Raw genomic sequence first — 17322 nt, 5'->3', positions numbered from 1 at the left:
GTGTCGAGTTGCCAGCCCAGAGCCCAATCTTCAAAGAAGGCAGACTCACATGTTCACACACTTACCTGCATGTCTTTAAAACTCACTCGACGACAGGGAGGACATGTAGACTCCACACAGAGGGCATTGCAACCAAGAATTGAACCAGAGAACCTTTTGCTGTGAGGTGACAACACTAACCGCTGCACCACCATGGCCGACAAAACATAAACCCCACATATAGTAAATTAAGTTGCACTGATACAGAGAAAACAGATAAAATCAGCAGTCCTCATAGCAACAGAAAACAGAAAGGCCTTTACACTAACCTAAGATATTCATTTAAATATAACAGTACAAAAAAGTAAAACATTGTATAAATACAAATGGAGTTGCATTAGGGACCTAACTGGCCAACAAATAAACACTTGTTGGAGAAATAAGCTCATAACTCAGTTTATTCTCAGTCTGTGGAATACATTCTCACTGCAGGTCAAAGCCAAAGTACTACCTGACTAAATTTAAAAGATTAGTCTTGGTGGTAATTGGATGGGTAGTCACAAATTTGCACTATGAGTGTCATGCAGAACCTTGCTTGATGTGGGATGTGAGCATTAAGTGCTTGAAAACAGTGTCATGAACTTTGAAGTGTGTCTACTTAAAAGTGCATAGTATTGTTCGTGTATTCCCATGTTCTTAAAAAGGTAATGAAACACTTATATAGATTACCACAGAAACTCAGTTAAATTCACAAGCATAACATCAGTCAAACCATCTTAAGAAAAATGATCAGAAGCAGCACTGGGAACCGCAGTGCTGCTTTCTTATGTTGTATATTTCAGTTCTTGAAGTTGCAATGAAACTGATTCCTGTACTGAATATTTTTAATTGGAATGGTAGTCAAGAAAAGGTGGCTCTATTTGCATATGATATTATTTTATACCTCATAAAACCAGAAAAGGACATTTCAGTGTTGTGGAACATTTTGAGGCAGTTTCAGATCTTTTTGGGATACAAAATTAATGAAGCTAAAACAAAGGCTATAGCTATAAATGATGTACCCACTCACAAATTGGTTCAGCAATATCCATAACTTATGGGAACATGATAAAATGAAGTATTTAGGAGTATGTATTAAAAAGGAATCTGGTATGGCAGCTAAGGATATGTGGGAAGAGACTAAACAGAAAGATAATGCAAAAACTGAGAAATTGGAAGCTCTGTTTTATGGAAATGGATAGCAAGATACAAGCAGTTAAAATGTTTTAGCCCCTTTAGTCTTATACACAGGTCAGGCATATTTTTATCACCCACAGGAGAAGTTGTGGATAGCAATTAGTAAAGAGCTGAAGGATTTTATATGGGAGGGGAAGATGGCAAGAGTCAAGTGAGATAAGCTGTCTTCCATTTGAACAAGGCGGTTTGGGATTACCTAATTTGAAGAGGTATTTCAGAGCTACACAGTTAAGGCTCCTATATATAGCACAAACAGAAACCTATAATTCAAAGTGGAAAGGGATGATGATGAAACAGGGGGGTGGGCTCAAGAAACAAGGAGGGACTGGGATTTTGGATGCATATCCTTAAGGAGAATAACAGTAACCATGCAGCGTATTATATTCGTAAAGTAACAAAGTATTCTAAAAACTATGCCAACATGGGAATCATACCTCTCAACCTTTTAAAGCAAGAAATCTGGGCAAAGCCATAAATAAAAGTGGGACAACGGCCCAAAAATAGGGACAATTTTTAAATATTGCTCTTACAAGCATAGAAAATTGGCAGAATAACAGATTTTGGATTAGTATGTATCTTCTGAAGGGTATGATGTCTGAAACTCAAATGTCTGTCATTATTTTCTAACTTCAGTCTTTCATAATTTGCCAGTAATTTGTCAGAAAAACACAATTTCTTGAAAAACGGTCCAAAAATATAAAGTAAAACTCTGGACAGTCTGCGAAAATCTGTACAGTTGAGAGGTATGGGCCTGGAATGGAAAAAGGGCATTCTGCCAATAGGGATGACTGCATTTAACGATGCAGACAATAGGCAAGAGGAGGCTAGAATTTATTGGAGAAAACTGGTAAAAGAATCAAATAATTAGAGAGGGAAAGTAATAGAATGGGAGGAGACAAGAATTTATTTGGACTACAAGATAAGATTTCCTTCCCTATCAAGGATTGCTATCAGAGTATAGGCAATGAGAAATAAATAGGGGGATGTTAAGCAAAAGACCAGCACTGGTAGAGTGTTTAGTAGAATCTAGAACAAAAGCTGCTGTTAAAAAAGGAATAATTAATAGAGAATACAAAATATTGTATGATAACCATAAGAATCAATCAGAGGAGGTTAGAAAGGATTGGGAAGAGAGATTGGATAAGTAGCTCACAAAGAAACAATGGGGAATATATGTATGTCTCCCAAATGTGCAACAAAGTCTAGTAGAATTAGGATTTTTGGCTAGATGTGTTTTCATGGGTATTTTTATACCGTAAGTAGACGCCAAAGAATTCTTCCTCAGGTAGACGACAAATGTTGGATGTGTGATGGGGAAGAAATAGGAAACTAGGAACATATTTTCTGAGAGTGTAATGAGTTGGCAGACTTTAAAGATTCCCTGCAGACTGCTCTGTCAGAGATTCTGGGTGAGCAAATTGGTGTAACTAAGGAAATTATTTTTTGAGCTATGATACAGAATCAGAATTGCCTAGACATTGTAAGGCCTTGCTGAGTCTAATTATGGTGGCTGCCAAGAAAACAGTTACTAGAAAATAGAAATCAAAGTCTAATCCAACTTTACTAGAAGTAGTGAATATAGTAACAGAGATAAAAGAACTGGAAATTGGATCTTTAGAAAAGGGTAGGAACAAATTACATAGGAAAAATGGGAATTTTGGGAACAGTACATGCAGAGGAGGAACTAGGTTTAATGAAGCCAGGATTGTAATGTTTGACTGACAATGACTGGATAGATTATTAGTAATGTATAATGTTTGCAACTACAATTATGTCAATATGGTTTGTGATGTATAATGCTCCCAACTAAAATTATGTCAATATTGTTTGTTTTAATTTATATAAAGTATGATTGCCTGTGTCATATGTGATAATTTAATAAAGATGTTTCTTGTTTAAAAAAAATAGAAAACGGTGATAGGCTAAAGCAGGCGATATTGTCTACTAGCCCCCTAGCTGACCTCCCAAAGCACAAAGAGAAGTGCCTGAAGGAGGAGGAAGCTAGGGAGGCTGACAACACTCTAGTGGTGTCCAACTCCCCATCCTAGTTCAAAGCTGTTGACTCAGAGGAGACACACTTGCAGCCCCCAATATCAGCAATTGCTGTGCCCAAGACCTCTGTTATACCCTCTATGGAAGCTGTCTTCTCTTTGGCTCCTTCTAAGTCCTCACAAGTCAGAATTGGGTGGACATTGGTTGAGTCTGGGGTCCCTTCCCAGGCTCCGGCTCTTGACTCTGGTGCCTTGGTCCAGGCAACTGAGGGTCAAAGGATTATTATGGATATTATGAAAGTTCCTTCTTGGGCCCGGTCCAAACCATGACTGTCCCTCTGGTTTCTGAGGCCTTGCCGTCTCCCACTTCCAAGCTTAAGTCTCTCAAGCTGAAGTGACAGCCTGAGATGTCCCAGTCTATGTTGCCCATGTCACCGTCCCCAACATCACAGATCACATCAACGGACCTTGTCAGACTGACACAGGACTTCATGGATTTTATGTAATCAAGGCTGCCTTCTATGGAAAAGGAAACTGTAGTAGGAACTCCCTGTGAAAAAAAGAAAATGGATGTCTTCACCCAGAGACTCAGATCCCTGTGACTCTTATGAGAAGGAGTTGATTTATGTGAGGCATGTCCCCTGAAACATATACCTTGAGTCATATTCTTAAGAACCTTATCCTCAGGTTAGTCTCCTTAGGACTTATCATTTCAGGACATATTTCATAGGATGAAGAGAGTTCTTCATCTGGGAGTACAGAGAGTTTTTCCAGGCTCACAGAAATTACAGATGACACCTGAGTCTGACCACTCCTGTAAGGTGCTGAACTCCCATAGACACCTTTACATGAACTCACTGGCTCATTGTGCTGTCTCTGGAGTCCAGTAAGGAGAAACTCTGGGCTTGCAAACCCCTTGCCAAATGATAGAAAAGCTAGAATGCTGGGCTAGTTTGGCAATAAATCTTACACTGGCCATGAGAGCTCTCAACTGCCAGTTCTGCATGCTCAGATATCTTGCGCTGGTACAGAGTCAGTACAGGAACATGTAAAAAATAAGGCAGAGTGTATCTAAGACAAGAGCCTCAAGATGGATATCCAGGAGTTGGCCATTGTTGGCCTTCATGTTTCCAGATATTCACTTAAGTGTGATTGTGTTGCTGTTGCTGTATCATGCAGGGCAGCAGCTCCATTACCAGGAGGCATACCTGGTTGAGGAATCAACCTTTCTCAGAGCAAGTTAAAGCTGAACTCCATTATGGCCCCTTGGGCAAGGAGTTTCTGTTTGGATCTCCTGCAGAGAAATTGATCAAGAAGCTGACCATGAAGTCTGTCAGAGTGCTCCACATTTTTCCCTCAGCCAAGATGCAACAGAAACTGTCATTCTAGGTTATGGCCTTTTCCTTCTTGGGAGGACAAACTTAAGCAGCCCAGGGGGAAAAGACCACATTTTATAAAAAGTGGCAACATGATTTCTGTACTAGACCTGTGTCCAAGGACCCAGCAGCCAGAAGGGAGCAGCTCTGACTATCACAAGCACCTTCCACCCTCTTCCCAAAAATACCAATCCTTTTCTTACCCTTCCCCCTTCACCCTCCTAGAACTTAGGATGAAGGCTTTGAATGTTTCTGTCAGTTTGGTAGAAAATCACTTAAGATATAAATGGGTGCTCCAAACCATCAGGAAAAGCTACTCCTTTAGGCTTTGGAGACTTCCTCCTTTCTTAGGGATTCCTTCTTCCTCAAGCAACAAAGACATCTTGTGTTCTTTCAGACAGAGAGCCTATTGCAAAAGGATCCATTCAGCCAGTTTCCTCCAGAGAGACAGGCAGAAGATTTTACTCAAGGTTCTTTCTTTTTCCTAGGAAAGAAGGATCATGGAGACCAATTTTAGATCTTTCCAGACTAAACACATTTTTAGTAATCCCCAAGTTCAGGATGCTTACTGTGCACAAACTATTGCCTCTCATCATTGCAAGGACATGGATTGTAAAAGCTGGACTTAAAATATGTCTACCTTCACATTCCATTTGCACAGGAACACAGGAATATCTTAGGCTTCAGAACAGGGGGAATCCCACTTCCATTTTTGTGTCTTACCATTTGGCGTATCTTCTGCTCCAAGATTTTTGCCAAATGTCTGGCACCAGTCATTGCCTTCTGCAGGACCAAAGGAGTGCACACCTGCCCCTATATAGTTTTCTGCTTGACTGAAGAAGCATCTTTGGAGGTGCTCCAAAGAGCATTGCAGATAACCACATAATGTTTTCAGAAGGTAAGGATCACCATTGACTTTCAAAAATCATAAGTGTGCCTTGTCACAAAAGTTACTTTCCTGGAGGAAGTACTCCATAACAGCTTACTTCATATTCTTCTGTAGCCAGAGAGCCATTTCAGCCAGAGACTTCCTCATTGTCCTGAGGAATATGGCAACTTGCATCCTGAAGGTTCTCCTAGCAAAGCTCCTCTTCAGAAAGCTACAGTGGTCCCAGCAGCAGCAGCCCCTGGAGACTTCTATTCCTTTCCTCTGTTGTTTAAAAAATGAGTTATGATGATAGGATAACTAAAATCCCAGTAGTGCAGTTCAGAACCCTGGAGTCATCCCAAGTTCTGACCACAGACAGATCAGATCTGGCCTGGGGAACTCAGCAAATCTAAGAGTACAATGAGCATGGGACAAGGACATGACAAAATAACACATAAATGTAAAAGAAATGAAAGCATTCTATTCAAGAGACTCTTCAAGGACAACCAGAAACTGAGCCCTTAAAAATCCTGACAGACAACACCATTGTCATGTGGTATTTAAGCAAGCAGGAGAGTTCCCACTCTTCCCATCTGTGAAGGTTTGAGGTATAATGTGAACCTCCTGGCAGATAGACTCAAATGAATGGATTCTGAAAAGAGAGGTCTTTCTCGAATCTAGAAATAAAATTACTAACTGCTGTTTGCTCATTATTCTTGCATTGCAGAATTACAGTGATTTGTGTGAATCAACTTGAATTCTCTAATGGCTCTAATAATGTTTGTATTACTACATTTGCATCATTTCATTTCAATGCCTGAAGTGCTTACAGAACCAGCTATAACTGCTGGTATTGAGCTGCTCGCTTGTTTGCCCAGTTTACTGACTTACCCCTGTTGTTCTTTGATCACTGGTAAACAGTAAACACTGATCTGGCATGACGAGAGAAGTTTCAGATAATGTATTTGTTAAAGTCAGTGGAAAGCCAGTTTTGTTATGGCTAATTTCTATGTGTGCGCAAGTGTATGTGTGCATATGCGTATGTGGGGGGAGGCAGGGGGTTGCAGTGTGTTAGCCATTTCTTTCACTTTCCATCACAAGCATCAGCATTGCACACAGTAAGAATCTGTCTTTCATGATCTGGGAGTAGCAAGACGTGTGCGAAGCTAAGTGATCATTAATACAGCCCCCATATGTAGTGTTGCCATGTCACATTGCATAGTTTTGGTTGAGTTTTTGGTTGTGGCTTCATCAGTGTGGAGTCTGCATGTCCTCCGTGTGACTGTATGGGTTTATTTGTGTGCTCTGGTTTCTTGCAGTATCCCAAAGTTATAATGTAGGCAAATCGGCTTTCCTTAAACTTTCCTGTAGGTAAGTATGCAGTGTGTGAGTGTGTGTGTGTGTGTGTGTGTGTGTGTGTGTGTGTGTGTGTGTGTGTGTGTGTGTGTTTGTGTGTGTGTGTGCCTTCCTTCTTGTGCATCTTGTGAATCTTGTGATTGATCTTGCTTTCAGGAACAGTGTCAGTTTGTGGATATGTGTGTGGGATTTGCCATAGAGCCCTTCATCTAACATACACACACACACACACACACACACACACACACAAAACAAATAAGCCCCCCCCCCCTCCGATTCGATCACAGTCAGGGAATCACTCACACATTCACCCACGTGCATGCTGCAAACCTCTTCTAGCAAACACACATATATCCAGAGCCTTGATTCCAGAGGCATAGCTGGGGAGAAGATGTTATGGAACACAATTGGCAGATGCTGATCGGTCAGTAGAGCAGTACTGACTTTCAGAAATCAATGCCGATACTGCTTTTGTGGTCAGAGCTGAAGCACTTCAGTTGCGCTTATTGTGTGTAGTCTAAGTATAAGCTGTAGCAAACATACAGTTTTAAAAGAAGAAAATTTTTTTTTTGGTCAAAGTTGAGGGTTTAATAGATGGGATAACAGCACAGGGCACCAAAATAACTAGCTGTTCCTTATTTTTACTGTGTAAATATTCTGGAAGTAGAACTATTGCATACCTTTTAGTCCCACATTAAAGTTTGCTGCATGGAACGGATGTTATTCTGCTGAAACAGCAGATTTAAAAAGTAATGTAAAACACATCTTTTATACTTCAGTGTGTGGGATGCAGCTGCATAGTGACCTTACATTTTAACACATTATTACCGTTACAGTGCTGTTATTTGGCTTTCTTAGACTTCCACTGAGATATAGCACCCCTCCAATGCAAAGACTTCAAGAAAATGATAAATTATAGACAAAGCAAGGACAAAATTGGAAACAAAACCCAGCCAATAACAACCTACACCAAAGTTTTCTTACCCACAGAAAAACAACTAGAAAATTACGCAAAAGACTAATACTTATGGAAAAGGCAAAATGCCACAACCAGCCATCCCAGACTGTTCCGTAAGGAAATTATACAAGTCATGTAATATTACCCATTAGCAGAATATGCAGGTACTTTCACCATTACAGAGATCATGGTCAGTGAAACAAAAAACTCTTAAAAAATCCACTAAATTTAGTTTGATGCACCCTACGTTCCAAAGAACGTAAGCAGACAAAATTGCCAAGATATTCATTCATATCCTTATCCTTTTTCAATCATCAGGAATGCCCCCCTCCCCATCATGTTATCATTCTTCCGTTCCCCAAAGTAATCTCTTTAAAGTTCCTATAAGATTATAGACCAATATCAAATCTGTGCCCCAACTCAAAATATTTGAAAAATTCCTTTGTAAACAAAATGTTTACTCTCTGACTACCAGCATGGCTTCTGCAATGCCTTCAGCACTGCCACAGCCCTGATCTGACTTCATTTATATCAACACGAATGAGGGTTTCATAACATCAAGTGTATTTGTTGATATAATTGAGGCATTTAATTACAGTATATTAATGATTAAACTGAAAAGATTCATATTTGGTGACAAAAATAGCTGTTTGTTTAAAAACTACCTTTTTAACAAAACATTTAAGGTTCAGTGCAAAATCAAGTCTCTTCCAACGGAATTTGTAATACTAGTGTGCCCAAAGGCTCTGTCCTTGGGCTGCTTATTCCCTCTTTTTCATAAATTGCCTTAGTAGTGATCTACCTTCTCTTAATATGATTCTGTATGTGGATGACATACTACTCCTTGAGCAAGCAAAACTCATAAAACCTACAAACCCAAATGTAAAAGAGCTTCTCAGATTTATGCAAATGGTCAACTACTAATAAACTGATTATCAGTCCAAACAAAACTAATGTCATGTCATTTGGCCGAACCCATATGCTTTTAGCCTTTCCTCCTCTTGCATTCACTGATATTCAAAGCAATATAACCCAGAATTTTTCCAAATACAAATGCCTAGGACTTACTAGTGACCCTGTATTATCATTTACAAAATACACAGACATTGTCACGCAAAAAGTCCTGAATCAACTTAAACTAGTTTACAAACTCTCACAAATTCTTTCTCCTTTATCTAGAGAATACATAGCAAAAAATATCCTTCTGTCAAAAGTATAGTACTGCTTACCATTACTGACCTTGCACTCAACTTATAACACACATAAACTACAGACAACTAAAAAAATCAGATATGCCCTCCTAGGAGACTCTCTTACCCATCATTGTGACCTCATTAATGGATTAAAATGGTTTCTAGTCACAGATAGAGTTTCCTTTCTACTTAGTTCCCTTCTATTGAAAACAATCATACCTGGATACTGCCTACCTTTGAGAAGAAAACTACCATTGAAATTACATATATATTCCTTAAGGGACTACCAGGAAGACTATATGATCCTTGCCTGCCCAAGATTTAAAACACAAATTGGAGAAAGAACCTTCTCCAGATCAGGTCCTTTCACTTGGAATTAACTTCCCACACACGATAGAGCATCAGAAAAATTAAATGACTTTAAAAAGTCACTAGTAAGGTATCTAAAAAAGGAATGTAGGTGCATGTGCTTTAAAGAAAATGTCTAGTATATTCCCAACCAGAATTTCACATTAACTCTTGCATAAGCCTCACAAGGCATCAATACAGTCTAATATACATATTGCACATAATATGCAGTTTACATTAGTCAGAATAAATAAATAAACCCACAAACCCGACATTAATTATTATTATGATGATGATGATGATGACGATGATGTTCAGGTGTTGTTATTTTAAAATTAAGCACAGGCTGTTGAAAGAAGTATCATTGATTTGAGGTCTGATGTTTTGCATTTTCATTTGATAACATTAAGAATGGACAGTTTTGCCGTATTATTTAGTCAAGTGTCGTAGATCTCTTCTGAGTCAATTTGAACCCTGTCTCTTTAATATGTCACTCTTCTCTTGACTGTGGGATGCTGTAGCAAAACTAAATGTCAGGCCCCTTTTTTCACAGACTGCCTCATGATTTATTCAGCAGGGATTTCCAACATGCTAGCCTAGTCCCTTGAGCTTGCTTTCATATACAAACCTCAGCAAGGACTACCAAACAGCTATTTTTGTCAGAAAACTCAGTTGCAGGGCTTGGCTTGTAAGACAAGTACTCCATTTAAAATGCCTCCTTTTTGTTATCCAGTGATGGAGAAGGAAGGAAATGATTAATCTTGTCTTGTTGTTCTTTTCAGGGAGACAGTTTGAAGACTACCAACCACAGTGGTTTGAGAAAAGGCCTGATCCCATTACCGGAGAGATGATCTACACATTCAAGGGTGACTATTGGGAGGTGAAGGAAAAACAGGACTGGAAAATGTGCCTAGACATCTTCTGAGTAGCACTGCTCAAGAAAAGAAGGAACATCAGTGTCTCTCCATCCACCAGTGAGAGAGAGAGAGAGAGAGAGAGAGATAGGGAAGAGAGAGAGAGGAGTGGGCTGGCGAGCAAAACTGCACAAACACTATACTGGATATGTAGGGCAGTGATACCAACAGTGCAAAATACATTTTGTTAGCAATTATTTGAAATACAGGGATTGAAAATATTATGCACTGATACAAATTATACCTTTTTAGAGATGGCATTCATTGCTTATTAGTCTGGCACTAGTACAAAATATTATAGCCTATGTTTTCAAAACATTTTTATTGAGCATTTTTTCTGTAATAAAAATGCAGATTTAGAATTTGTAGTTGCAGACAGTTCTGGTGTGACTCTGAATAAGCTTTTTTCTTTTCCTCACAAAAAAATCTTTTTTTCTAAGCATTCTGGAGTGACCAGTACTTGCAAATGGTTTAAAATCCAAGGCCCATATGTATGCCCATATAAAGGAGGACATTTTATAAAATTGGTCTCCGGTAAAGCTCATAGATAAGAATCTTAGAAGAGTCCAGGAAACAGTAGTGATGCTGTCTTTAGTATATTGATGATACCATATTTTTCCTTTTAGAAATCTTAAGTTGCAGAAGTCAAAATTGTGCCTAACTCTCGATTAATGCTCTGTCTTCATTTCTTTGTTTCAGTTTTATCATGCTTTCCTCAACCGTCACTGCATTGCAGCATCAAAATACTGACTTTGCCTTCAGTATCCCAGTTTTATTTATACTAGCTGAATACTGCAATGTTACTAACTACAGTACTTTTCATTTAATCCTACTTAACGGCTGGGTATAATATTTATGTTAAAATAAATGAGTCAATGCCCCTTTTGATCAAATTGTGCCAGTCATTGCTGGTTTTTGATTCTAGTCAAGAACAAGGTGGTTAGCTATGAAAATGCTCGACCTTTTTGCTAGAGTATGGCCAACATCGTGAAGTGAGTAATGTGAGACAGTACTGTCTAATCTGCATCATTTAGCATTTAAGCAGTAATCCTTGACTGTGCGTGGGTGTATCAGAATTTACCCATGGTTGGTACAGTTTGATCGCAAGGGTGAAACCTGAATGGTTATCCAAAGCCAACCATGGGTAAATCCTAATATACCCACACACAGGAGTGGATTATTGCTGTTATACAATGACATTGTTTTGAAAGGAATAATTTACCTTTCTTAAATAATGTCTTTTTTGTATAAGGGTTGTTTAGTGCTCTTCCTCATTCGTCCTTGTTTGCTGATGTATTTCTCATGCATATGGGACTTACATTCCCATGGTTGCGCAGTATATCAATGCAGTGCAGAAGAAGCAGTGGAAAAAAGAGAATGTCAGTTGCTGTTTTTTTTTTTTTCGTCCAGCATATTCTTAATGCAAGAAATCTGGACAAAGACCAACATAATGAAGGGAAAAAGGTCCAAAAATACAGATTTTAAATATTGCTGTTACAAGCTTAGAAAGTTGCTGGAATAAGAAGTTTTATGATGGCCTGCATTTTTGCAAGGATATGAAGCCTGAACCTGAAATGTCTGTTATTATTTAATTACTTCAATCCCTAATGGCTTGACAGAAAAATACAATTTGTATGAGGAACGGACCAAAACAATGACGCAAAAATCTGGACAGTAGAGAGGTGTGACTGCTTAGATTTTTGGAGGAATAGTGCAGAAATACAAGGAAAATCAGGTACATTTCTGTTTCTTTAGTTTTGTAGAACATACCTGATTTTTCTTGAATTTTGTTCTATTTTCTAAGCATATGCTAATAGAAAGTCTGGCCATTCAATGGCCGGACTTATTTCTGTTGGCATATGCTTGATTTACAATGAGCATATTTATATTTTTTGGGCTGCCGAATCAGTGTGCTTGTTTTTGAGTAGTAATGAGATGTTATTGTATAATACACAATGCACACAACCCCACAGCAACACTATCACTGCAGTTAAGATTTTCTTTTTGTTAAAGGTAGTGTAACCTTCAACTTTTGCAGCTTTTAACAACATACGTGCGACCTTCTGTCTGATAAACCATTTAATTTATTGTGCTGTTTGCATGACTGTAGTCCCATCTGAACTATCTGTGTGACTGCATCATTTTTCTTTTTGTTTTTCATCATTTATTTCTGGTTCATCATTATTTTAGAAAGCTTTTTCTTGCAATATCTGAATGAGCCTGTCTACACCTTTCATGAAGTACTTAGCTATAGTATGATTCTTTCTCCCTGACCACAACAAGTTCTAGATTTATAGGCCAGCATTAAAGAAACTAAGGATATTCCTGTGCTTCCAAGCCCACATGGCAACTCTGTCTTCAACAGGGATCGCTTTGATGTTGTTTCTTGTCCTTCTATGAAATTAGACATATTGTAAACATTTGATTACAAAAGCTACTGAATTATTTTCTTAACAGTCAGAATTTGAGTGGTAAATCTAAGAAAGGATCTCCCACTTCTAGGGATAAGATTACGAGTTAAAAGCATGTGTACCCAACCCAAGGCCCTTTCCTATAGCTACATGCATCAGAGAGGATTTAGAGCTTTTTGCCTCCAGTCTTATGGAATGTAGGTCCTCTGAGAGGTGAGGACACATATTTCCTCATCAGGGCAACTGCTTACCTCTTAGGAATAGATTTGTGTATTGATCAATCTATTTTAGACTCCTGATCATAGTTGCATGGGTGTGTGAAATGGAGGCATGTTTGTGGCAGATGGGACTAGGCAGCTTTCCCAAAGTAATTTCTCCATCTCTCATTGGCTTCCCTTTGACTTTATTTTTTTTTCTGCTCATTTGTATGTATGACTAATAACTGCCTGATTGTATAGCATGGAGAGTTAAAGCCACAAGCTGCTGAAAAGCCTAATTTCTTTTGGCCACCATCAGTCTGACAAGCTAGCATTTACAGCCTTCCAATGACCCATTCATTCTCCCATCCTGTGTGATATAGCACCACCAGGGTGGATAAATTATCAACAACTACAACTTATTCCAGGTATTGCAGGATAAGAATCACTTGCCAGAATGTATTCCAAGTTATTGCAAGATAAGAAGCACTTTACTGTGGCTCATTGCCAGGGTAGATACATTATCAGTAACTACAACTTATTGCAGACATTGCAGGATGAGAATCATTTGCAAGAACTAATTCACATGTTTTGCAGGATAAGAATCACTTCCAGAACATATTCCCAGTTATTGCAGGATAAAAACCACTTGCCAGAACTTATTTCCAGTTATTACAGGATAAGAATCACTTGCCAGAAATTATTCCCAGTTATTGCAAGATAAGAATCACTTGCCAGAACATATTCCCAGTTACTGCATGATGAGAACCACTTGACAGTGTCCCATTGCCTTGATGGATACATTATCAGTAACTACAACTTATTCCGGATATTGCAGGATAAGAATCAGTTGCCACATTTTTTCCAGGTGTTGCAAAATGAGAATCACTTGCCACAACTTTTTGTAGGTGTTGTAAGATTAGAATCATTTGCCACAAGTAAAGTAATATCTTTCGGCTTTTCCCATTTTAGGCGTCGCCACAGCGGAACTCCGGTCTTCTAATGATTGGCAGTGGATTTTTTTACGGTGCTGAGTTGCCCAATGCCCATCTTCAAAGAAGGCACACCCATTCACGCATGCACCTACCTGCATGTCTTTATATGTCACGTCATTCCCACATATTGCATGATGAGAACCACTTGACAGTGTCCCATTGCCATGATGGATACATTATCAGAAACTACAACTCATTCAGGATGTTACGGGATAAGAATCAGTTGCCACAACTTATCCCCAGGTGTTGCAGAATGAGAATCACTTGCCACAACTTTTTCTAGGTGTTGCAGGATGAAATTCATTTGCCACAACTCATTCCCACATACTGCATGATGAGAACCACTTAACAGTGTCCCATTGCCAGGGTGAATACATTATCAATAATTGCAACTAATTCCAGATATTGCAGGATTTGAATCAGTTCTTCCAACTTATTCCCAAGTTTTGTAGGATGAGAATCACTTTCCACAACTTATTTCCAGGTATTGTAGGATGAGAATCACTTGCCAGCTGGCTGTCATTCACAACTGTAGATGATTTTTTTTTCTCTAAGTCTAATGATTCTAACCTTCAGAAGGGTTTAGTCCGCTCAAAATGCTGGTCTTTACCTGCTCTGCCAGTGCATGTTTCTGTGTACACACCTGCATTGTCTGTTGCTGTGGTATGCTACCCTGGGGTCCCCTACTTTTGAGAGTCTCTTGTTCCGACAACTGTCAGGAGTCATTCCAAATGTCATGTTCCTCCTTGCGTCCCCCCCCCTCAAAGGTGTTCACTGCTGTACGCTACCCACCTGGTTAGTTTCTACCATCTCTGGTCACATAACTTAAGCTAAAACCTCTGGTATCACAATCCTGGCTCAGTTATTTTCCACAGTGGTATCCATTAGCTGCTACTGTGCTTCATCTTATAGTCCTAAATCTGATGTCCAACTCTGAGAAACTCACTTAGTATGGCCAGCACTCCAGGGTTACTCCTTACTGAGACGTTATCCACTTATGTAGGATTGATTTACTGATGTACAGCTTTTCGACCATTTTAATTGTTTAAAATGGATAACTCTACTTGGAAGTAACTTCTGATTGCAAAAGATTTTTGATTCAGTGTAGAATTTACTTTTAAAAAGTAATCTGGCTGTGAAGTTTAAGTATGGCTATGTGAAGTTATTAACAAATTAACTTTATGCTCTTCATACTGAATTTAATTAGTAGGGTTAATTTTTGTGACAAGAAGTCAGGCTAAATGTTTATGTACTGATCTGTTTTGTTTTTCACTTGCCCTATAATATATTTCCAGCACACTTTTTTTAACTGCGGCCATAACTTCATGGAGCTATCTCACCAGAGTTATCTGCAGTTTCTGAAATTTTCTTCTACAGACTGCACACTTCTTGGCATTATTTACAGTGCTGATGGGAATTTTCCTGTTCCTGAAATGTAGTAGCAATTTTACATTGCAAAATATTTAAGGAATTCAGGGAATTTGTAGCATCTGAAAGTTTAGTAAATATAAAATTAAGTGCACAAATACCTGTAGTTTTAACAGCAGTATGTTTTATTGTATAAACGGAGAGTTGTACATTTCAATGATTAGCTCTCAACATCTTGGATTTATAATCATAGAGCCAAAAATAATTAGGGCCACAGGTCCCAAATCAGGGACAGTTTTCACCATCCAAGGGAGAGGCAGAAGGAGGCAGCCTGGCTGACTGCAATAGCAGCATGAAGAGTCTGGCAAGCTCTGCACTGCAAGAGCTGTTTCACTTGGTCTGGATGTTGGGCATGCACACAACTGCTCATACACCTCCTAAAAACAGCAGTTATAGAGCTCTTAAGGCTGTCATGGAGTGATGGGTTACCACATGCTTCCCAGCAACAATATGACACTATACCAGTGTCCTTGATGTCCTCACCAGTCCTGGATGCAGGCCAGGTAGAGACTAGGGGAGACTAATGTGGGTCCAGTAGATCCTGTGAACAAACCGAAGAGCTGGTGGCAGCTGATTGCCAGCTGCAGGAAGTTTAAAAAATGTGTGTGTGTGTGTGTGTGTGTGTGTGTGTGTGTGTGTGTGTGTGTGTGTGTGAACAAATTTGGATATTGTACAATTTCTGTTTTAATTCCTACAGTGTTCAGTTGTGCAAACTGACCTTCTTGTGCTGTCAGTTTAGTCATAGAAAAGAGCCTATATGTAGTGAATTTAGTGGTGTCATAGCCAAAGTTGCTTATTTTAAAGTTTGTTCTGATTCAAAGAAGAAGAGCTTTTGTTTTTGCTAGTCATAAAAGGGACAGGGCCAAGGCTGGAGCTTTGTATGTTCCAAATTTACATCTTGCTAAGGCAGTGATATGTTTGGGCAATTCAGAGGCCCTGGTACCCTGAAACAAGACTGTTAATACTGATGAACTGGCACAATGCAGTGGAAGAACTCTATTTTCAGATCTTGTTTTTTCTGTTTTTGCAAAGCATATTGTATGCTTCTATCTATTTTCTGTTTCTAGAATCTCAGTACAAAGAAGGGCTCAAAAGTGAAATAAACCATGCTGTTTCAAACAAAACCAGACTAAAAAAACAGCAGTAAGATCATAGAAAACAGTTTAATACAATGATAAGCAGAGCTTCCACACATAGTATTTAATCAGTACAAATTCAGCCATAGCAATTACGTCATTTAAATAGTGAGTACTAACCAATCAAAATTAAAATATACTAAAAACATCCAACATGTCTAGCAGTTGAATAGAAAATATTATTACAAATAAATCAAAACTCAAAACGATGTATAATCATTTTTTGTATCTTTCCCAGTTTTAAAATAGGCTTTAAGCTAAATGTAATATGTTTTATTGACACAAAATAAAGTAATCAAATGATATTCATGTTTCAAGAAATGTGTTATGGCTGTGCATAAAAGCTGTACTTATCATTCTATTAAATTGTTTTCCATGACCTTGTGCTGTTTTTTGTTTAGCTTATTTTTAGAATCTGAGCTTCAGCGTTGTTTAATTTCCTGGGTAATGTGGTTTTGTAAATGTGTATATACTGTGACCAGTGTGTCAATGGGCTCATAGTGCTGTATACACTTCAGTGGATTCACTTTTTCTTGGCGGGTCTTGAAATAAAACTTAATGACATAATATGTATATATATATATATATATATATATATATATATATATATATATATATATATATATATATCATTATTTTTGTAAAGAACTGAAATATGTAGGAATAATTACATACATAGGACATATAGACAGCTTTTAATAAAGAATAGGCTAATAAGAGCCACAAATATTGCAAATAGATAACTCTGAGTAGGCAGAAGGAGAAAACTATGGAAGTTTCTCTTTGAGTGTCACTCAACTTTTTCCTGCATCCCCCCCCCCCTCGGTATACATGCATGTACTTTTGAGATGACTTCATTAATGGCTTTATTTTACATCGTTCTGTTTGATCACCTATTTTCTCATCTTTATCTGGGTGAGAATTTTATTGCATATT

General features: G+C 38.4%; 1 protein-coding gene across 1 annotated transcript in view; it reads left to right on the top strand.

The window, feature by feature from the left end:
- LOC122799329 (oxysterol-binding protein 2-like) overlaps positions 1-16943 on the top strand; it is a 1737477-nt gene extending 1720534 nt beyond the window's left edge. The window contains exon 13 of the mRNA XM_044068308.1: positions 10088-16943. Within this exon, the coding sequence (XP_043924243.1) occupies positions 10088-10230 (143 nt within the window). The 3' untranslated portion in view covers positions 10231-16943. The remainder of the gene's footprint in view (positions 1-10087) is intronic.
- Positions 16944-17322: the final 379 nt, after the last annotated feature.

The sequence above is a fragment of the Protopterus annectens genome, chromosome 4.part0 (assembly GCF_019279795.1).
Source record: "Protopterus annectens isolate FY-2018-M chromosome 4.part0, PAN1.0, whole genome shotgun sequence".
Taxonomy (NCBI): domain Eukaryota; kingdom Metazoa; phylum Chordata; order Ceratodontiformes; family Protopteridae; genus Protopterus; species Protopterus annectens.
This window is presented reverse-complemented; position numbering and strand designations above follow the sequence as displayed.